The sequence below is a fragment of the Amphibalanus amphitrite genome, unplaced genomic scaffold (genome assembly GCF_019059575.1).
Source record: "Amphibalanus amphitrite isolate SeventyFive unplaced genomic scaffold, NRLGWU_Aamphi_draft 001032F_arrow, whole genome shotgun sequence".
Taxonomy (NCBI): Eukaryota; Metazoa; Arthropoda; class Thecostraca; order Balanomorpha; family Balanidae; genus Amphibalanus; species Amphibalanus amphitrite.
Genome location: NW_024882526.1, coordinates 227,644 through 250,699, shown reverse-complemented (window position 1 = coordinate 250,699; position 23,056 = coordinate 227,644). Strand labels below are relative to the sequence as shown.

General features: G+C 48.5%; 1 protein-coding gene across 1 annotated transcript; it reads right to left on the bottom strand.

The window, feature by feature from the left end:
* Positions 1-728: 728 nt before the first annotated feature.
* On the bottom strand, positions 729-21,414 carry LOC122369402 (solute carrier family 22 member 4-like; the record flags this gene model as incomplete). Its single annotated transcript, XM_043344124.1, has 4 exons — positions 20,959-21,414; positions 9,432-9,535; positions 8,859-9,016; positions 729-897 (listed from the first exon to the last, which is right to left on the bottom strand). Coding segments are annotated over exons 1-4 (887 nt in total), but the record flags the coding sequence as incomplete, so codon positions are not given.
* Between the last annotated feature and the right edge of the window lie 1,642 nt (positions 21,415-23,056).

Here is a 23,056-nt window from a genome sequence, read left to right as displayed (position 1 = left end):
CCGACAACCGCGGCTCCTCCGTCACCGTCACACACCGGCCCCGTCCCCGTCCCCACGGGTCCACCTCCTCGGCGGCGACGCGGCCGCTGTGAGAAGGGTACTTTTTGCCCGATTGGATGCGCAATTAGAGCGGAGTCCAAACAATGATAGCGGAAGATGAGGACGCGTTGGTCGTTGTAACTGCGGCTCGTTAGGAGTAATTCGCCACTGCTGCCGTTCTGGTTCGCTTTGTGAGTGATACCACTGGCTACTGTTTGTCGGTCCGGCGGACTAGGTTAGTTCTACAAATGACTCTTTCTTTAATTGGCTCGCCTGCTGTTTTGTCGGGTTGTATGTAAGGGGCTACGTGAATCAGGGACAAATTATTTTCATCCGGCGAACGTCATGCGTCGCTGGACGAGTAAAACAGTGGCCTTGCCACACCCTTCTCACTTTATCGCCCTCATCTCTCTCTCTCTCCTCTCTCTCTCTCTCTCTCCTCTCTCCTCTCTCTCTCTCTCTCTCTCTCGCTCTCTCTCTCCTCCTCTCTCTCTCTCTCTCTCTCTCCTCTCTCTTCTCTCCGGTCTCTCTCTCCTCTCTCCTCTCTCTCTCTCTCTCTCTCTCGGAAGTTTACGTCGTCTAGAAAACGTAGCGGCACGAGCCTTATGCTTCACCTCACACCACCTAGCCTACCCTGCAGTCCTCGAAGACCTCTCTGACCTGACCCTGTCTCGCCCGTCGACTCTCACCGATAGAAGGCAGCAGTCAGCAGCAGAGGAAGGCTGGAGATGAGCATCAGAATCCTCCAGTCCCAGACTGCATACGCGATCCATGGCAGCAGGGCGCCTCCCAGGCTCCAGGAGCCGATCAGAGCCAGCAGAGGGTAGATCCGCGCCGAGGCCCCGCAGTACTCAATCACTGTCGGGCAACGTAACAGGGACCGTCGATAACGAAACACCAGCAGACGGCGCTCGACCAATTTATTCATGATCGTTTGCGTATTGAGTAATAAACAGAGTAATGATGATGATGATGATGATGATGATGATGATGATGATGATGATGATGATGATGATGATGACCTCTGCAGAAGCCTTCGGCAGAAGCCTGATTTGTGGCTTTTGTTAGGTACTTTTATATGAACCTTACTGTAATGGAAAACAGGACGTGGCATGAGGACCCAATCGCCAGGGGATTCGTAATTTTTAGCCCTCCTTGCTGATCGCGCTATGAAAAAGACCCTAGCCTGGCGATGGGTAATGGGTATGCATCGATTTGTAATAAATTGTCAAAGTTGGACAATTTTAACGGACAAAAATTGACCTCCATGATCTTCCATTTAGCGTGTAGCCTTGACTGCGCGTTTCATTGGGACCGCACTGGTCCCTGTCCAATCGGCGAAGACACTGGGTGTGCAGCTCGGCTCGATCCAGGTCTGACATAGGAACAATATATCTGTATCTATCATTACGTGGCCGTATCGATCGGGCTCGCTAGAATGAAGTGTCGCATACCTCGTCACATAAAAAACTGTTGATTGAGGCACTTGTTTTCCCCCAAATATATTGCTGCATGCGTGTTTGGGCAGCTGTACCAAAACCAACAAAACCCAGAAGCGCAGGCTGCAGAAGTAGAGTGAATCAACTTTGCGGTTCGAATTATGACTGGCCTACGGAGTCCCTTCCGGCCGCCTGCGTTCTGAAAAAAGGTCCTGGCCGGGCGAATGCTGATCCATATGTAGTGGCACTTGCGGCTGAACGCAATTGCGGATCGGAAGTCATAGGTACTCATCTTCGCTGTTCAGTGTGTCAGCCGTCTCCGTCAGTTTCGGTTCTGTTGTGCAGCTAACAACGAAGACAACTAGCGCAACAACATTGCTGGACTATGCACGATTCTCAACAGTCCAAAGATTTCCTGAATGACTGGAACAGAAACCAGGAGCGATCGCCACTTCTCGAGTTATCATCCCAGCAGAGTGTAAAAGCATACTCCACGGTCAACCTTACTTCGGAGTCCGAAAAGCCCTTGCTGAACGTTGAGGAGGTCCACTGCGCTGCCGACAGACCCCCATCGGACATTGAGGAGGAATCTCCAGACAGCGCATCAACACCGCTCACCTGGCGTCAGGTGGGACTGCTGGCGTGTCTCTCCGCCAGCAGTCTACTCGCCGGCAGCTGCGCGTACATTCAGGTACCGTTCTTCACGCACGAAGCGCATCGGCGCGGCTTGAGCAATGCCTCATCGAGCTCAGTCTACAGCTGTTTTTCGCTCTCGCTCACGGTAGGATTTTGGGCCATGGGCTGGCTGGCGTCGCGGTCCGATGTGACGCGGCTCTACCGACTCGGTCTGCTGTTGGCCAGCGTCACTTTGGCCTGCTTGTCTACGTGGAGCGGCCGGAAGCGTTTCTGGGGTGGAGTCTGACGATGCGCGCCACCGAAGCCGTCGGCACGGCTGCTGTGCTGAAGTCGGGACGGACCATCATCATCAACCAGTTCCCGCAGCGGATGAACTCAGCCGTCAGCCTGGTGGAGGGCATGTTCGGAGGAGGTCTGTGCCTAGGACCGGCGCTCGGCGGTGTCCTGTACTCGGCTGGGGGCTACGGGGTGCCGTTCTACGTGCTCGGCGCTTTGCTGGTGGGCAACGCCGCCGCCAGCCTTCTCCTGATGCCGACGGTGACAGATCTCTCGATCGATAAAGAGAAAGAGGAGGGCGAAACGTCTCATCATCGCGACAGACTCCGTTTGGTGCTTTCCAGCGCGGACGCCTGGCTCATTTTCACGGCCCTCTTTCTCAATGCAGTGAACTGGAGTGGGGTTGATTTGAACATTGAGCCTTACACTCTGCACACGCTCGACATGCAGCCTGACGAGCTGAGTCTCTTCTTCCTGGGCTCGTTTGGCGCCTATACGCTCTCCAGCCCGCTGTGGGGTCGACTCTCGGACTGCATCGACAACACGTTCCTGCTTGAAGCCTGCTGTTTGGCGCCGACCGCGCTGGGTATTCTGCTCATCCCTCCGTCGCCGCTGCTCGGTCTCCGGCCGTCCCGCCTGCTGCTCGGTCTGGGGATGACGCTGCGCGAGGTGTTTCAGGTGGGCGCCTACGTCCCGCTCCTGCCGCTGGCGGTGCGACTCTCCACTGCGCGCGGTCTGCAGAGCGACGTGCGCGCCCAGGCGCTGGTGACGTCTCTCTGCGGAGTCGCCTACGCGCTGGGTAATGTGCTCGGTCCAGTGGGCGGCGGCCTGGTGACGGACCGCTGGGGCTTCCCGGTGCTGGCTTCCGGGCTGGGAGGCGTCACTGTGCTCCTCTGCCTGGCCATGGCCGTACGTGGAGTGGTCTATCACGTGACGCGACGGACGGCGCCGGCTGCCGCTTCCTGAAGATCTCAGGTCAAATATCACAAATCGCTACCTGTAGTGCCGCTGGCAGCTGATGAGTGGGGGAGACTAAGTGCTTACTTCGAAATCTAAGCGGCGTTGCGGCATTGGCGGTTATGTGCGGCGTGTATGCCGCATGATTAGTAAGCGGCGACCACTAAATTAAAGACTCAAACGCTCCGACCGGTTTTCAATGAATAACACTGCATGCCAAAAATGTCGATCGCTCTCGTTATAAGATATTTACATGTAGATTTATGTAGATTTATGTAGATATTATGATGTAGATTTAAGTAACTAAGTTATCTACATCATCATTTTGGACCAAATTAATACTTTCAATTTAACTCACTCATTCCTTCCTTTGTTGGCTCCAAAGTCCAAACAGTCTCTCGATTGTCTGGAAATCGTATGCTAAGTCCCGTACTTGTAGGTATGCGACTGGTGCATATAAAGGCCGATGTAAGACTAAGAATAGAATTGGAATAGGCTCTCGCATGCGATTTCCTGGCTACCCAAAAAAGTCTGTTTCAGTCATGCTATCAAAACATGGTATGTCAGCCCGGTCACCGGCTTATGGTGCTCTGCTTGTAGTGCCCCTGACCGTCACCGACTCTCTTCCCTCCTGAACACTCGCCCGTATTGGTGTTTTTCCAGCCGCGAACGTATAAGGGGGGGGGGGGTCCGTTGGACCCCTCCTTGCCGTTTGGCCCATGATCGAGCTAGAGCAGTAGAGCTTCGCAGAAAAAAACGAGCGTGTTGCCCGTGACGAAAGGAAGCCGATGATACCCAATTTTAACCCTCGCCGGCACAGGCCATTTTGCGTCCTTCGACGGCACAAGGGGGGGGGGGGGGTACGACCCCCGTCGCGTTTGGCCCCTGATCGAGCTAGAGCTTCGCGGAAAAAAACGAGCGTGCTGCCCGTCATGAGAGGAAGCCGATGATATCCAATTTTAAGGTCTTTGGTCATCGGGTGACCTTCCAGGTCAGGTCAATGACCCGAAAATCGGGAAAATCGGGACCTGTTAGAAAGTCGCAAAGTGTGGCTGCCATGGGGGTTTCCCGGGGTGCTGATCACGAATATCGTGTTAGTTTTGATCAGAGATGATGTCTTTAAGCATTTAGACCAGGTCGGGTCAGGGCGACCTGGTCGACGCCGAATCGCGATTCCGGCCAAACATGGTCACGGAAAGTAGGTCACAGGTCAAAGGTCATTTGGGTCAGGATCATGAAATTTTTAGAGTGGGTGAGAAATTGATCAATGCGAGGGTACTGAAAGTTTCGTCACGATCGGCCGCTTTTTACGCGAGTTATTCGCGAAAAACCTTAGGGGGATGCATCAACGGGATGTCCCCTGTGCCAGCGATGGTTAAGTTTTTTTTTTCTAAGATAGTCCGTTACCCATGATCAGGTAACCAGGAGTGCCCCCTCCCACAGTCCCGGCGACGCACAGAGACCTTACTTTAACACCAGGTAACATAATAAATTGATCAAGTCGCGGCACTCCCTGCTAAGAAGTGGAAAATATAAATAAAATATAACGCATGCAATACTACTAAAAAATGTTAGTAAGTACGCCAAAAAGGAGGAAAGTAGTCATTGCCGAGTGAAGCAAAATGACTGCCCACTATACCAACACCAGCAACTATCATTTATACCAGTGTTAGTAATTAACGCAATACGCATTCATACTCAGGTGGGGAAAAGCATGCCTGGTCATGTTCTTGCAAGGTCATTTTTATTGCCGAAACCCTTGGCTCCGTCCGGCTAAGCTAGGCTTGTTGCCGGACAGAACCTCAGGAAACAGCACGGACTAGAGTATTCTGAGAATTGGTACAATAAGTTGTATAAATGTAAGTTGAAGATATTAATTTGGTTTAAAATGATGATGTAGATAACCTAGTTATTTAAATCTAGATATCTTATGATGAGAGCGATTGACATTTTTGGTATGCAGTGTTATTCATTGAAAACCAGTCGGAGCGTTTCTGTCTTTAATTTAGTGGTCGCCGCTTGCTAATCATGCTGCATACACGCCGCACACAACCGCCAATGACGCAGCTTAGATTTCGAAGTAAGCATTTAGTCTCACCCCTGATGAGTCAGCGATACACTGCATCCAGCAAGACCTACCACCAATCACCATATAACTGCAATGCATCAAACGTTCGACTTCAGAAACACCAAATCGGTGAATCGGATGTGGTAAAATTCGTGCCGTGAATAATGGTGCATTTCGCAACAAGCAATGTTAAACTTGGCTTCACAAGCCACTACTGACCTCTGAAAAAATCTATTACATGAAAAATTGTACATTAAATGCTATTGACTAGTTACTGACTTGACAATTCGACATTCGTTGATGTTAACCCTATTAGTGGCAGGCTCCTGGCTACCCCTATTAGTGGCAGGGGGGGGGCTGTTTACGACCCCCCCCCCCCCCCTTGATATCTCGAGATCTAACGGGCCGATTTTCAAAATTCAAACGGCATTCGATTTCGCTCAACGTGATCTACATTTATAAAAAATAAAAATTAAAAAATGTCAATAGGGGGTGGGGGGGGGGGGGTAAAAACGGACAAATTGCAGATACATTTTAGACTGTTTATCACGGCCAGGTTTCTGAACCAATCTTAACACGCGCAGTGGAAGGGGGGGGGGGCGGATTTCGCCACCCCTCCTGTTTTTCGCCAATAACTCGCGCCGCAAACATAATATCAATGTGAAATTTCGGCTACCTGTCCAGAATTGAATTGCAGATCTTCTCGTGCAAGAAATAAGAAAATCGGTTCACAACTTTTCTAGTAATAACGGTGTAATGTCAAACATCCTGCCGCCGCGGCGGCGCGGCGGCCGGCGCTAGCCGTTACGCGCCGCCTGAATTGTAGACTGTGCCGGGGCGGGACGGTTCCGTCTTTACATCGCGCTCCTTACCGCTGATTATATTAGATTCGCGTCAAATTCGGTGGGAAGACTGAGAAATGTACGGGCAATCATATGGTAAAAGAATTTTGAAAATCGGCCGGTAACAACTTGAGTTATGAGTGTGTAAACACAAAATTGTGATTGCCGCGTTTCCCGCGTCAGCCGATCCCGCTTCAGCCGGCGACATCTTACCCTTAGCAGGCTTCTAACTGCCATATTTATCGCTAGATTATCTAGAAATTCACAATACATACTCACAAATGTTTGTTCTTTCGTATAGTGAAAGAAAAAAGAAAATCGGCCGGTAACTTTTTGAGATATCGGCGTGTAAACGCAAAAAAGTCGCTCATATGGCAGATTTGACCACATTTGACCTCATTTGACCTTGAAGATATTGACCTAGGGTCATGAAATTCACACACAACAGAGTTCCTCATGGCCCCCACCTACCCTCCAAATTTCGTCTTTCTGGCTCCAGTGGGAGCTGAGATCTTAGGGGGGGGGGGCGACATCCGCCCCCCCCCCTTCCACTGGGCGTAGTACTCGCAACCCTTCCACTGCGCGTGTTAACGCAGCTTATGCCGATCGATAGAGAATGAACCAGGAATTCACATGGATCCTAAAAATATGCATTTTCAAAAATCATAGGCGGATACAGATCATTGAGATTGGGGGTACACAAAAAGTATAGTAAATAAGGTTTTTGTTGGTACTGTTTCTAAAAAGGGTGGTAATGGTCTTGTTATCTTACAATTTTCTTATGAGAGAACGACTACAATTGTATTGGTCATGCATAGGCGGTGTCAGGGCACCTATGTTGGGAGGTAAAACATAACCCCCCTTTTTGGACGCCTGGATCCGCCTATTATAGCAAAAACGTGTCAAAAGGGGATGCACAATAACTTTGTATATGTTATCACATGATACCTTTCATTCACTGTTCGTAAAACTGGTGCATACAGTTATAATACATCAGCATCGTGATCTTCGCCCAAATGACTCGCTTCACGAATAGGACCCCCCAATACCCAGTGCTCTGGAGCCGCCCCTGGTAAAGTTATGAACTTGAAACTTTCAGGGAATGTGCCCAATTTAGTTTTAGGAAAAGTCAGAAAATTTCAGCATCGTAGCTTCAGCGGTTTCGGAGATATTCCCGAAAAACCTGAGGGGTGGATGAAAACAACCCCTCCCCTGCCACTAATAGGGTTAATGCTGGTTGACCAGAATGAGAAGAGAAACCGTTGGAGGGTATTTGACATACGTATGTATGCATGTACCGCTAGATGAGCCTATTTCGTGAGTGCGGCATCCAGCCATTTGATACAACATGCAGCGATCTAGTAAAATCCTTATAAAACAAAAATTGTTTGACAATTTATGTAATATCCTTAGCAAGTAGTGAAAAGCGAAATACCCCAGCAACTGCCGGGTTAATTAATTATGTGAGACCACCATGTTTCTTCAATATTCTTGAAACGCTGACTCTGGTTGACAAAACCCATGGTAAAAACAGTGACGCAGCCTCAGACTATTGTGGCGTGTTTGATTATTTACTTTGTCACTAGGTATAAAAAGCACACCCCGCAGGTGGAAGCGCAGGTGGCGCAAGTGCATTCGCAGAACAATTGCTCTGTGTATTGTGGAGACACTTTTATCCGCGCCCCGCTGGGGTATTCAGCCGATCGTACCCTGCTGGGAAAGGGCAAGCAGCTTCTTCCTTTGTCTGACTTCCGAACGAATGATTGTTCCATGATGTAGAAGGACGGGAAAGTGGCAATTGAAGGCTCTCAATAAGACAGGTCTTCGGAGCACAAAACTTGCTGCCTAAGTGGGCCGTAGGTCGCCTCAAGGTCAATTGAAGGGTGAAACAAAAAGATGGTGAGCAGCATGTAGATGGTGTGAGATGGTGTGAGATGGTGCGGTGACCGGGCAACTTACCAAATATGTAGGAAGGGTGGCCGACTTACCGAGCATGTAGAGCAGGTGAGAGATGGTATGGTGAGCCACTTACCGAGCATGTAGGGTAGGTGGGCGACTTACCAAGCATGTAGGGCAGGTGGGCGACTTACCAAGCATGTAGGGCAGATGTGAGATGGTATGATGGGCGACTTACCGAGCATGTAGTACAGGTGTGCGACTTACCGCTCATGTAGAGCAGATGTGAGATGGTATGGTGGGCGACTTACCGATCATGTAGGGTAGGTGAGCGACTTACCAAGCATGTAGGGCAGGTGGGCGACTTACCGATCATGTAGGGCAGATGTGAGATGGTATGATGGGCGACTTACCGAGCATGTAGTACAGGTGTGCGACTTACCGCTCATGTAGAGCAGATGTGAGATGGTATGGTGGGCGACTTACCGATCATGTAGGGTAGGTGAGCGACTTACCAAGCATGTAGGGCAGGTGGGCGACTTACCGATCATGTCGGGCAGATGTGAGATGGCATGGTGGGCGACTTACCGAGCATGTAGGGCAGGTGGGCAACTTACCGAGCATGTAGGGCAGGTGTGAGATGGTATGGTGGGCGACTTACCGAGCATGTAGGGCAGGTGGGAGATGGTATGGTGGGCGACTTACCGAGCATGTAGGGCAGGTGGGAGATGGTATGGTGGGCGGTCCCCACCAGGAACCGTATGGTAGCCAGCGCGGCCATGCTGGAGGGCTGAAGCAGGGTCATCGCTCCGAACACGCTGTAGAGGACGAATGAGGCCAGCGTGGCCGGTCGGCGGCCCAGTCTGCGGAGCGGGAGGGGGTGCCAAGGTGACAGGAGCTGATAGACGGTGACGACTTCTGCGTTTTGAGTTGAGTTTGAGGCCATCACTATGCGCTGCTTATGAATTCACCTCATAGGCTGGTATACTAAAGATGCATTTTCAGGCACATAACAGTCACTTTACAAGAAGATCGAAATTACATCTCACGCATGCTCAAATGACGTCTCTGCCCCAATGCTTCGAACACTTTTTCTGACCTTAGATCGGCTATGTGGGTTTTATTTACTCCCTCATGGCACGTATCTAAAGAAGAACATTCTCGCGTGGTAAAAATACAACATGGCTCTGCTGCTCTCCGCATGCTCAACGCAATAATATCTATTTCCCGCCGAATCCTAAACTGAAGAGCACTGGATTTCACAGTGCTGGTCCTCACTTGTCACTGATAGTGCCCCAGACCCAGGAGCCGAAGATGTTTCCCACCCAGAAGACGGCGTGGATGACGAACGGCCTCCAGGCGTCTTCACACACCCAGTTGTTCTGTGGAAGGGCGGAGACAAACAGTGAGAGCGGTCAGTGGCCAGGTCGGATGTTTATATTTTTTCGGAAAGACGGAAGCTGTCTATTTATCTGACGTCCATTCGGACGTCGCGGACGGCGGACCTCAGTGATCTACTTTTTAACCCGGCAGGCGGTGGGCCTCCCGGCCACCTTCCACGCGGTGGGGGGGGGGGGGGGCATTTCCCACCTCCCCCGTATCTCCGAAACTACTGGACGGATCCGGAAAATGCAAACGGCGTTCGATAGCCCTGTCAAATTTGTCCAAGGAAACCAAATTTCATTGATCTCGGGGTCACCGATGACGTCACAGGTCAGGTCAAAGATAAAATGTTTCACCGTTCACGGGTCATCTACGGAAAGCGCTATAACGCCGAGTAAAACGCAGTTTATCGAAAATCAGCGATAGGGCGTCAGTTGTCTAGTACACATGTTGCTCTTAGAGGTCACTGGTCATACCAGGTCAGGTCACAGGTCAGGTCACCAAAGGTCACCAAGGTCACCACATGAACCCAACTTTACTAAGGTTGTGCGACGCATGTTTTATGGCCAGTTTTTCATTTCCAACTCAATGATGTTGGTTATAAGACCATCAGGTACGGTTTAGGACACTTTCTGGTGGAGGTCAGGTCAAGGTCAGGTAAAAAAGGTCAAATTCCAAAGTTGTTAGTTTTGCATAAAATGGGTATTGATTCGATGCAGCTCGTCACGGGGAGTCTAATGGTGATTTTTGTTTTGCTCTACGAGGTCTAGAATTGCTAAAAATTGAGTTTGAAAATTTGACGTACCAAATCAATTTTGAACAGTTTTTTTTCGCTATAACTTTGTCAAAAAAGAGGTATTGATCTCAAATTTGGTATGTAGATAGAAGGCGGTAGGGACTATCACATTAATTCCAGTTTTTCGAAATTCAAAAAACTTTTTGGATTTTTTCGTCTACTATATTCAAAAAAACTATTTTTTTATTTTTGGGGTCAAAATCCAAAAATTCAAAAATCCGAGACAGCAGTTTTGTAGCCTTCCTAATTCTACACCTCTTACGTTGAAACATTTTTCTGTATCTCAAAAGCTGTAGGCCTGACAGCTCTTCCCGCGAAACCTTTTTTTTTTTGGGTCGAAATGGCAAAAATGACGTCACTCTAACGTCATTAGCAGCCAACCTATCATAGCCTTTGGAAATTTTTGGTAACAATGTGCAATAGCTATTCACGGGAGGGTACTGAAAGTTTGGTGACGATCGGCGCAGCGGTTCTGGAGATATATAAAAAAAACTAAAGGGGGCAAAGACAATGCCCCCCCCCCCCCCACCGCCTGGAAGGTTAAATAGAAATATTTATTACGATGGATGAGGTTTCCGTTTTAGCATTTCTGCCAGCTGTCAGTAATTTGCGTTTGTGTCGGGACGTAAGTTTTTAGCCCCTCCAGCCGATGAATGGGAAGTCGGCGGTAGCACGCCTCTGTCACGTCTAATCGTCTTCAGCGGATATTTCCTTCATAAAACAAAAAATCAATAAGGTTACTTTGTCGACACACACCAGAACGCCAAAAAAGTCATCCTAGAATGTCCACTACACCAGTCTGTCCTTCATCAACAAATACCACCACGCACAATTCTCAGAAACACAGCGCATGTTTTGTCATCACACCAGCCGCCCATTGATGACATTCCAGAACCTTCCTGCGACACTCTTGCGCTGATAGCCAGCGGCGTGTTTACGTCTGAGGTTTAGAACTGGACCGGCGGCCGTCATTAGCGAAGGAGTGGTACGTCACAGCGGAGGGTGGCTGGTCGGCGGGTCGGCCTTCAGTACCTTGCAACAACAAACAGTCGCCGTTTCGACACTGGCCGCCGGCGCCCAAGGAGTGGGCCAGGCGCCGTCCGGCGGCGGGCCCTATTTAAATACACTGCGGGCAGGCCGAGCCCTGTGGGTACGTGGTGGACTAGGTCAGATGATCTATGGAGGGTTTCAGTCGTACCGCGGTGTTTAAACCGCTACCGCTTTAACTTCTTGTATTGTAACCCCTTTTATCTAAAGTCCTGTGAAATACTCAGACACATACTTCTATATGTACTCGTAGGTATATATAGAGAAGTCTGTGACTTAGAAAATCAGGTAATATATTGGAGGGAATGAAACTGTAATTTCTTAAAAAAAGCCACTTCTCCAGCGTTAACAAGCGCCCGGCTGGGGGTCCTGGATTTCCACGCCCTGCTGGGGGGGGGGGGGGGTCTGAACACCCCCCCCCCCTGCTAACTCGGCTCTTGGGCCACGTAGCGATACGCGGAAGGCGGCGTTCGAAAGAGCGCCAAAAATAATGACGAAATCACTTCGGTCAATTTTTTGGTCAGGTCAAAGGTCAGGTCACCAGAGGTCATTGAAGGCAAAATTTTGCCGATTTCCAGGTCGAATGTCGACAATTTCCAAGAAGCCAACGCATACCTCGGGAACCAATAGAGCTACAGCGCCGCGGAAAAGCGCATTCGATAGCCCTATTGACGCCCTTTCTGAATAATTCTCTCAGATTTGACCTAACGTCAACGATTTTGCCTGCAGGGGGCAAAAACTGCAATAATAGCCGATTTTTTCGGAAACAGTTTTTCTGCAATAACTTTTGACCCAAGCCTTGTACGAGCTTACGTTTACCGGCATCGTGTTCCTCTCGTCAAGACGCATCGAATGAACAATAACTTGACCTTGAAAGGTCAACTTGAAAATTTGACCTCAGGTCAAGGTCATGACCTGACCGGAAAGGGTCATGTTGCATATCAGTCGATCCGTATCGTCGAGCTGAACACATCTAAGGCGTTTTCATCGCTCTAGCATGCCTCTATCAAAAGTTATTTGCGAAAAACTGTTAGATACCATTCGTGACCTAAGATGACCTCAGGGGCATAAACAGGAGTCACAGACACCATTTTCATGTTCAGTGTGTCCAAACCACTTGTAGTTCAGTGTTTGGGAGTGTTTATAATGTCATTTATCCAAAAGAGGCGCATTTCAATTTTCTCCCATTGACTTATAATGGGGAGGTCGCAAAATTGACCTGACCTTAGGTCATCGATATCAAAATTCTGAGATATACATTTTGTACATGCTATTGCTCTTAGCAATCGCTAAAAGTTTCAAAGCGATCGGTCACTCGGTGTAGCTATGGCAGACATTGAAACTTTTTATGAGGTGAGATCACTTCAAGTGACCTGGTGACCTGACCTTGAATGACCTTGGTTTGAAATTTTCAAAACATGTGTAGAATTAATGTATGATAACGTGTACCAAAAACGGCGGCGCTCTGCGCCGCCGTTTTTGAAATATTCGCGAAAACCACAAGGGGGGTGTTCAAACACCCCCCAGCAGGGCGCGGGTTAAAAAATGATTTTGTTTTCATTTTAAGGTCGAACAAAATGATAACATCCACAGTAACACTTGAAAATGTAAAATATGTTGTGAATTTTCCCAAAAATTTTACGGAAATGGCTAATTCGAATTTAATATTATTGGTAAATGGTTTCGCTACAAGCTCATGTACGGAGCAATACTATAAATATTTAGCCGGACTTAAGCCTTTATACCAAATGGTTACCCGCGCCGGACAGTGTTGCAGAAATAGAAAGCCAGTTGATATCGACGAATAGGTATGCACTTTGTTATCTTGTGCTATATACCTACAGTTGCAGCCATTCTTGTTTTCACATGCCGAACCATAGTGCTGACTCCGTACTTTTCCATGTTACTGTTGAATATTTATCTAATCAACATGCAGCGTCAACAAGTAAATTTAGACAGGTAAACTTAGTCAAATTGTTTGCACCATCCTACCTCAGTTGTTCCCTTTGACCGTCGTTCAATCTAATTAGCTGACCGTGATACCTCGCATTTAGATTGATGTGTTGTCACTTGTCAGCGTATTGCTTACAGTGGCGTTTTGAATCGGATAAGGTCCAACAGACGCCATCATCAACAACCTCTCAGTCTAGACTTTGAAATGCTACATAAACAATTTTCTAACGGGGCCAAATTCGCTATCATAAATAAGCTAACGGCATCCATGGAGCATACCATCCAGTCGGTTCGGGAGCCACGGATCATATTATCTAATGATCAAGCACTATGTATGTAAGTTTGTGCTGGATGTTTGCCTGTTTGAGTGTCCAACGTTTGGTGAGACTTTAGAAGCTGGCGCGCAGAGATGAGTGAGATAAGGGAGATGGGTGGGCCTGCAAAAGTGTATAAGTCACGAATCTCACTTCACACGTGCGCACGTGCAGAGGCGACCCATTTTCATTTCGGCTGAATGACCGATTGCGCTCCGATTTAGCCAGACGTTAGTGACCGGCTTGATAAGTGACTGGCACCTCTCAGGACGTGCATGTGCAGGGCTCGATATCAAGCTCGTTTGTTTATTTGTTACTTACGCTCAAAATGCGACTTTCTGCTCATGCCGAAAAAAGTGACATTTTCTGCGACATGCTGGCCTTCATAGACATCTTATGGAAGTCGACATGTCGACATAGGTGCCTTCATCCTTTCTGTGGGCATTTTCGCTATCACCCGTTCCTTAACCCGCGCCCGGCTGGGGGTCCTGGATTTCCACGCCCTGCTGGGGGGGGGGGTGTTTGAACACCCCCCTTCTAACTCGGCTCCTGGGCCACGTAGCGATACGTGGAAGGCGGCGTTCGAAAGAGCGTCAAAAATAATGAGGAAATCACTTGGGTCAATTTTTTGGTCAGGTCAAAGGTCAGGTCACCAGAGGTCATTGAAGGCAAAATTTCGCCGATTTCCAGGTCGAATGTCGACAATTTCCAAGAAGCCAACGCATAACTCGGGAACCAATAGAGCTACAGCGCCGCAGAAAAGCGCATTCGATAGCCCTATTAACCTTCCAGGCGGTGGGGGGGGGGGCATTTTTTTGCCCCCCCCTTTAGTTTTTTCGATATATCTCGAGAACCGCTGCGCCGATCGTCACCAAACTTTCAGTACCCTCCCGGGAGCAGCTAGCGCACATGGTGACCAAAAATTTTTCCAAAGGCTATGATAGGTTGGCCGCTAATGACGTCAGAGTGACGTCATTTTTGCCATTTTCGACCCAAAAAAAGGTTTCGCGGGAAGAGCTGTCAGGCCTACAGCTTTAGAGATACAGAAAAATGTTTCAGACATAAAAGGTGTGGAATTAACAGGGCTACAAAACTGCTGTTTCGGTTTTTCGAATTTGTTGGATTTTGACCCCCAAAAATCAAAAAATAGATTTTTTGAATATAATAGCCTAAAAATCCAAAAGTTTTTTGAATTTCGAAAAAACCGGAATATATGTGATAGCCCCTACCGCGTTCTATCTACATACTAAATTTGAGATCGATACCTCTTTTTTTGGCCAAGTTATAGTGAAAAAACTGTTCAAAATTGATGACGTCAAATTTTCAAACTCAATTTTTAGCAATTCTAGACCTCGTAGCGCAAAACAAAGACCACCATTAGACTCCCCGTGACGAGCTGCATCGAATCGATACCCATTTTATGCAAAAATATCAACTTTGAAATTTGACCTTTTTTGACCTGACCTTGACCTGACCTCCACCAGAAAGTGACCTAAACCGTACCTGATGGTCTTATAACCAACACCATTGAGTTGGAAATGAAAAACTGGCCATAAAACATGCATCGCATAACCTTAGTAAAGTTGGGCTCATGTGGTGACCCTTGGTGACCTTTGGTGACCTGACCTGTGACCTGACCTGGTATGACCAGTGACCTCTAATAGCAACATATGTACTAGACAACTGACGCCTTATCGCTGATTTTCGACAAAATGCGTTTTACTCGGTGTTATAGCGCTTTCCCTAGAAGCCCCGTGAACGGTGAAACATTTTATCTTTGACCTGACCTGTGACGTCATCGGTGACCCCGAGGTCAATGAAATGCGGTTTCCCTCTACAAATTTGACAGGGCTATCGAACGCCGTTTGAATTTTCCGGATCCGTCCAGTAGTTTCGGAGATACGGGGGGGGGGGGCAAAAAAGTGCCCCCCCCCCACCGCGCGGAAGATGGCTGGTAGGCCCACCGCCTGCCGGGTTAACGCCCTTTCTGAATAATTTCCTCAGATTTGACCTAACGTCAACGGTTTTGCCTGCAGGGGGCAAAAACTGCAAAAATAGACGATTTTTTCGGAAACAGTTTTTCTGCAATAACTTTTGACACAAGCCTTGTACGAGCTTACTTTTACCGGCATCGTATTCCTCTCGTCAAGACGCATCGAATGAACTGTAACTTGACCTTGAAAGGTCAGCTTGAAAATTTGACCTCAGGTCAAGGTCATGACCTGACCGGAAAGGGTCATGTTGCATATCAGTCGATCCGTATCGTCGAGCTGAACACATCTAAGGTGTTTTCATCGCTCTAGCATGCCTCTATCAAAAGTTATTTGCGAAAAACTGTTAGATGCCATTCGTGACCTAAGATGACCTCAGGGCATAAACAGGGGTCACGGACACCATTTTCATGTTCAGTGTGTCTAAAACACTTGTAATTCAGTGTTTGGGAGTGTTTATAATGCATTTCGTCCAAAAGAGGCGCATTTCAGTTTTCTCCCATTGACTTATAATGGGGAGGTCGCAAAATTGACCTGACCTTAGGTCATCGATATCAAAACTCTGAGATATACATTTTGTACATGCTATTGCTCTTAGCAATCGCTGAAAGTTTCAAAGCGATCGGTCACTCGGTGTAGCTATGACAGACATTGAAACTTTTTATGAGGTGAGGTCACTTCAAGTGACCTGGTGACCTGACCTTGAATGACCTTGGTCTGAAATTTTCACAACATGTGTAGAATTGATGTATGATAAGGTGTACCAAAAACGGCGGCACGGAGCGCCGCCATTTTTTTAGATATTCGCGAAAAACCACAAGGGGGGTGTTTGTGGAGTGTGGGTCCCGCGCGCAGTCAAATCAGCAGCTCTGGCGCAGCGGCAGCATTCTCCCCTACCCTCCCCGTCGGGACCCGTCCGCGACCATCCCGGCGTGATTTGGTGCGCCGCCGCGTGAGAAGTATATATGTGTTGTTACTTGTTATTGATTGTTATGTTTGTTACGTCGCGTACCACGGGGCTGTGATGCTTGTGTGCCTTGTATCGCGTTGGTGGGCGCTCCGCCGGCCGCTGCCCGCGCTCGCTGTAGCGCCGGCCAATCGGAGGGCCGGGCCGGGCGGCTAGCCCCAGGCGCCGGCCGAACTGACCTGGGGTCGGGATTCGGAGCGGCTGTCAGTCGGCTCTCGATCTCTGCGCGGTACGTGCCCGTCCGGACACGTGCTCTCAGGGCTCGGGCGTCGCTCCGGCGATTTGAGGCCGTCCCAATAAGCTAATACTGGTGGTTCGCCCTTGTGGACGACCATTTTGATGCCAGTATTCCCCCTAAATCTAATACGTTTGCATCTCTACGGAGTATGGTTTCGGCCGTTCGGTCGATTCGAACCTACTCGTAAAATTTCCTTAGCAATTTTCCCATAGTTATCCTCTCGTGATCTGGCTTAGCTCCAGTTTAACTCCGTCCATAGCGCCGTTTCACCTCAGGGTTAACACGCGACAGTACAATTGCACACATCAGCGGTATGCGCTCATGTTCGACAACTCGATGCGTCTGACTCGTTCTGTGATTCATGTCTGTCTTTGCTGGCAAGTGTTTAACCAGCTCATGTCTCGTTCTTGATTTGTCTTGATTTTCGGCACGCATGAGTAAGACTTGTGCGGAGGTTTCTCCGACAAGGCTTTTGACAATACATTTAAGACGTGCTAAGTACAGCTTTGACCTGGCGGTCGCGTTGATCAGTCGGCTAGTCCATTCTCTCAAATGATACAGTCCACTTAAAGCTCTCCACACCCACTTCGACTGCACGTCCCCCGCCACAGTAGGGTGCCAACTCGGGCCACTCTCTGCGGACAGCGGCAGGGCCGCTCCAAGTTTCGACGTGCAGGGCGACCTTAAACATCAACACGGGGTAGCGGCCACGACAGTGTTCAAACACCCCCCCCCCCCCCAGCAGGGCGCGGGTTAATCACCCCATATGAACATACGCTCGCTATTTGATCACTGGACACGCATCATGGTCTTCCATTTTCGTGAGCACATGACCTAAAACAGCTGAAAAGGCGCGTTTAAACATATCCTGGCCGATACTGGCGTTTATATGCTCCAGTGTTTACATAGCTCCGATTTGATCCATCTGTACTGTGGTTTACACACATCTGGAACTGTGGTTTAGCTCTGCTATAGATAGTCTTCAGCGCGCTGGCTTACAACGTTATTTACATTTCCTTCGCTCATTATAGTATAGCATTACCTGTCCTATAGCAGGAATGTAGGTCTGAATGTTGCAAGGCTATTTGAGATGTTTCCAGTGACGGTTTTATGCAATCAATTGCAGTAGATGTTTCCATCTAAGCTTTAGGAATGCAGTGCTGGACGCTTACAGAAGCTGTAGGCAGATATGTCATAAATATTCCTTGGGCTGGCATGCTATGGTGTACTTAAACGAGCATGGGGACCGGGGACCGGGGAATATTGCCAATTATAGCTGTTTTCCGATTTTATACAAAGCGCCGTCTTACAACTAAAAAAAGAACACAACAAGAAATGTATGATGCATGACCGCTCACTCGGCGGTAACGAACGAACGAACAATACCTTCTGGCTTTTTATTTGAATACACACTGATACATACGCATTGTTTCAAGCTTTCATAAAAAATACATTTTTTTGCACTGTATAGAATATCGGACTCTTGCATCCCGCGTACTCTTATCCGACGTTACCCTATAATCAATTAAGGAGCTCGAGACCTAAGTACGGCTAAGGGGCTTTATCGATTTCGTTTCAATGCTAAGTCGTCTATATTCTAAACGAACTTGGACCATCTTGCAATAGTTTTGGCCTTCCAGTTGACGTAGCTATAATACCAGATGACGATTCCTAACCGTTCCTGTCGGTTCAGTGGGCTGAAGGCGGACTACAAGTGCACTCGTCGTGGCCCGTGCTCACTGGCAGCCTATGAATTGATATGGACACTGGCAGTGCCAGTGCACTTGGCACCTACCGAAATGAAAACTGATCAGCAGGATTTTAAGACCATTTGACTGACTGAAACGTGTTCACTGTGCACTTTGAGTTGTGTATCAAGTAGCTTTCAGTTCAATGCAACTCACGGGCGCCATTACCACAGCAGAAATACCAGCTCGTACCTATACATATACGTTCTCAGATCACTGGGAGCGCTCAATGGAAACAACATGCTGCGTTTTAGCGCTGTGCCTATTGTTGATGACGTTTTGCAGCACGGGTATCTGAAGCGGTGCCGGTTAAGAGCTTTATACTGTGATCAATAGTCCAGTTATTGCTTAGGTTATTTATTTACTAGGACAGGAAACAGCGATGCAAAGTGAAGGAAACGCATTCATTGCAGATAACTACTTGAAGGGGAACGGTTCAGCAGTGTTGAAGTAAATCTTCCCATTTTTCTCCTCCGTGCAAATACAAGGAAAGCACGTTCTATGCCTATTGGAAGGAGCTTTGCCAGGCTGCTCTATGTAGAATAGACGAAGCTGATTTGTTTATACCGCATCACACCACATCACTTCCACATTTTTTTTTTGTTCAGAACACAGAGATGGTAGTTAACAGTTACTTAGGTACTGTTTACTTTGTGGAGATGAGACATCTCACACAGCTGCTTCGAGTTTCTCGTTTGCTTATGTAGCTATGATTGGTTCGCCGGTTTTCGACATCCGTGGAGACCCGAAGACGTTAAAACGCTTACCCCGCCACGGTGCGAGTAACAACAAAGGCGTAGGCGTTACCGACTGCACTGCTACACTTCACAGGGCACTATGTACAGGTGCACCCCAGCCTGCATAACGCATATTTTCTACACATAAGTTGACTTCAACACAGCAGCAGTAGGCTAGCAACGGTACCAGACATGTCAATCTATTGCTAAGTTCTGGGGTGATACCAGAACTTCATCGATACCAAGGTATTAGATAACAAAGTGAGCTTAACCCTCGCCGGCCGAGGGGGGGGGGGAGCGGGTGCCGCCCCCCATAGGTTTTTTTCGCGATAGCTCCGAACACGCTGGCGATAGAGAGCTGAAACTTGGCATACCTGACCTTTAATCCAAGCCGCATCTTTTGACACCAACCGCATTTTTTGGTCAGGTCAGGTCACTGACCTATGACGTCATAAGTGAACCTCTGCACGGTCTTCAGATGTCGCAACTTCGCAACGCCCTCACTGCCAGAGGAGATGTCACAGGGAAATGAAACTTGCAGGATCTAGTATCCATTATGAGTCTCACAACTTGTATATCTCGGATTTTTCCTAAAGGTCATATGAGGTCAGGTAATTTTCGTGACCTCACCATTATAAGTCAATGGGGAAAAAATGAAAACTGCTATTCTGGCGCCGGGAACGATCTCCAACTATCTCAAGCACACAGAATCGTGATTTGATGCACTCCTTGCAAGGTTAGATGCGTCCTTTTTGCAATGTTGACCTTGCGTGACGTCATTTATGACGTCATCAAGGTCATATTAGTTTTTCGTCAATAACTCCCGATCAAATTGAGATAGCGAGTCGAGAAAGCCACCAATGGACTCAGGAAGACATGCCGAATCGAATGATATGCGACATGACCTCTTTCGACCAACTTCGTGACCTGGGGGTGCTGACATGACCTTGACCTGAGGTCAACACCCTAAGTTGACCTGACCCGAACAAAAAGTATATCATTCGACGCGCCTGAGCGAGGCAAACACGATGCTGCCAAATTCGCGGCTCTGCGGCCGTTTTTTGCGAAGTTATTCACCAAAAACTGAACCGTACCTTGGGGCACTTGACCTGACCTCAGAGGTCACCGGTTGACCTAGGACCTTAAAATCGGGTACCAATCTCTGCGTCTCGTAACGGCGCACACGCTCGTTTTTTCTGCGACGCGCTAGCTCCACCAGGGGCGAAACGGCGAGGGGGGGTCGTACCCGCCCCCCCCCCCTCGGCCGGCGCGTATGTAGAAAACCAATAGGTCCGGCAAGGGTTAATATGCTTGGCAATCAATGGAATCGATTAAATATAAAATGTCAGTTGTCAAGAAAACTGTTCAAGCAATTTCTGGCTGGTCTCTTCGTGATGTCGCTGGCAGCGAAGCAGAACATTACCTTCGAATTCAAATGGGTAATGTTTTAATTGACATGGGAGCTTGAAGATAACAAGTGAAGCTAATAATTGTTCACGGAAATGGCAGAACCCTGCCAGTTACCAACTACCTGTCTAATAAATATTCATTTACAGTTGCAGCCACCTAAAGCCCCCACAGAAAACAACAGGTGCCTTTCTGGACAGTGACCTCCCGCCCCCACCCCTCACCTCCGATGTGATGGTGGCGAAGAACTTGTCCGTGTCGAAGGCCCACTTCCTGCAGGCGGTGACGGAGCGGTCGCCCTGCACGGGGTCTCCATCCGACCCACAGGCCCCTCCGGCGGGCAGCGATCCCCCGGCTCCGTCCACACAGCGCAGCGGAGGGGATAGCAGGACCAGCACCTGCGTGTAGTAGGTCAGCGCGCAGACGAACGTCGACGAGCCGATCAGCCCCACGCAGAGTGCCCGCTGGTAGAGACCGAACCCGCCAACCGACTCCAGCAGGGTCTCAAAGGTGGGCGGCGAGCTCCAGGGGGTGGTCGACTTCTTCAGGGAGGCGCTAGAGGCGCAGGGAGTCGGCAGGGGAGCGGGAGAGACTGAGTCGGGATCCGGGGCGGCCTCCCGACCGGCGACGGGACCGCGGTCCAGCGCCTCCCCGGGAGCTCCATACGCGTCCGCCGACATCCCGACCACATCTGAAGAGCGGTGTTTGGGCTCGGCGCCGCCGGCGGGCAGGGGGAGGGGGACTCGGGGCGCCTGCGGAGATGGAGGTCGGGCTCGCACTGGCTGTGAGAGGTCCGTTCGCTCACGGTTACGTTAGATCATTAACCCGCGCCCCGTAGGGGGGGGGCCGAAACGGCCCCCCCCTGTCCTTTTCGGTCGATATCTCCTAAACGGCTGGAGATATCGCCACCAAACTTTCAGGACCCCTCCGGGCATCAATTTTACACATTGTGACCAAAAATTTTTCCAGAGGCTGAAATAGGTTGGCCACAAATGACGTCAGAGTGACGTCATGTTCTGTCATTTTCGACCGAAAAAAGACCTTCGCGAGAAGACCTGTCAGGCCTACAGCTTTGAAGATACAGAAAAATGATCAATACATAAAAGGTGTAGAATTGACCGGGCTACAAAACTGCTATCTCGGATTTTTGAAATTTTTGAGTTTTGATCCCCAAAAATCAAAAAAGCATTTTTTTGGATATATTAGCCAAAAAATCCAAAAAGTTTTTTGAGTTTCGAAAAAACCGGAATATATGTGACAGCACCTACCGTCTTCTATCTACATACCAAATTTCAGATCGATACCTCGTTTTTTGGCCAAGTTATAGCGAAAAAACTGTTCAAAAATGATGACGTCAAATTTTCAAACTCAATTTTTGGCAATTCTAGAACTCGTAGAGCAAAACAAAGACCACCATTAGACTCCCCGTGACGAGCTGCATCGAATGGATACCCATTTTATGCAAAAATATCAACTTTGAAATTTGACCTAATTTGACCTGACCTTGACCTGACCTTCACCAAAACGTGACCTAGGCTGGCCCCAAAGGCTGCCTAACCCACATAATCGCATTTGTCATGTAAAATGGACCATAAAACATGTATCACACGACACATTCATATTGTGACCCCCGGTGACCTGACCTCGCTGTGACCTGACCTGGTATCAGTGACCTCAGATAGCAAAGTATGTGTTTGACGAACAATATACCATCGATGGTTTTCAATAAATTACCAATTTACTCGATTTCACAGCACATTTCTTGAATTGCCTGTGAACGGTGAAAATCTGACCTTTGACCTGACCTGTGACGTCATCGGTTTGACCTAGGTCAATGAAATTTGGTCACAAGGTAGTTCCCGGGTAGGGCTATCAAACGCCGTTTGAATTTTGAAAATCGGCCGGTAACTTTCCGAGATCTTAGGGGGGGGCCGAAACGGCCCCCCCCCTACGGGTGGTAGGGTCCGCCGGTAGCCCTACGGGGCGCGGGTTAATATTAATTGAGGCTTAGTGAAGTATGAAAGAAAATAATTATTCATATGTTTAGATAGAAAGCCTTCTAATAAACTCTCCTCAAAAGCAACTAGGAATTGGAGTACTTGGGGCATATTCGTAAAACTCTTACAAGTTACATGAATTGTATTCCTATGTAAACGTTGTTGTTTGAGCAACTGAAAGTTGAATGTCTTGCAATATATAAATATTTTTGCATTTTGAATCTGAAGGATGCATAAATAAGCTTTCTCCCTCTTCTCTCTCTCACTCTCTCTCTCTCTCTCTCCCTCTCTCTCTCTCTCTCTCTCTCTCTCTCTCTCTCTCTCT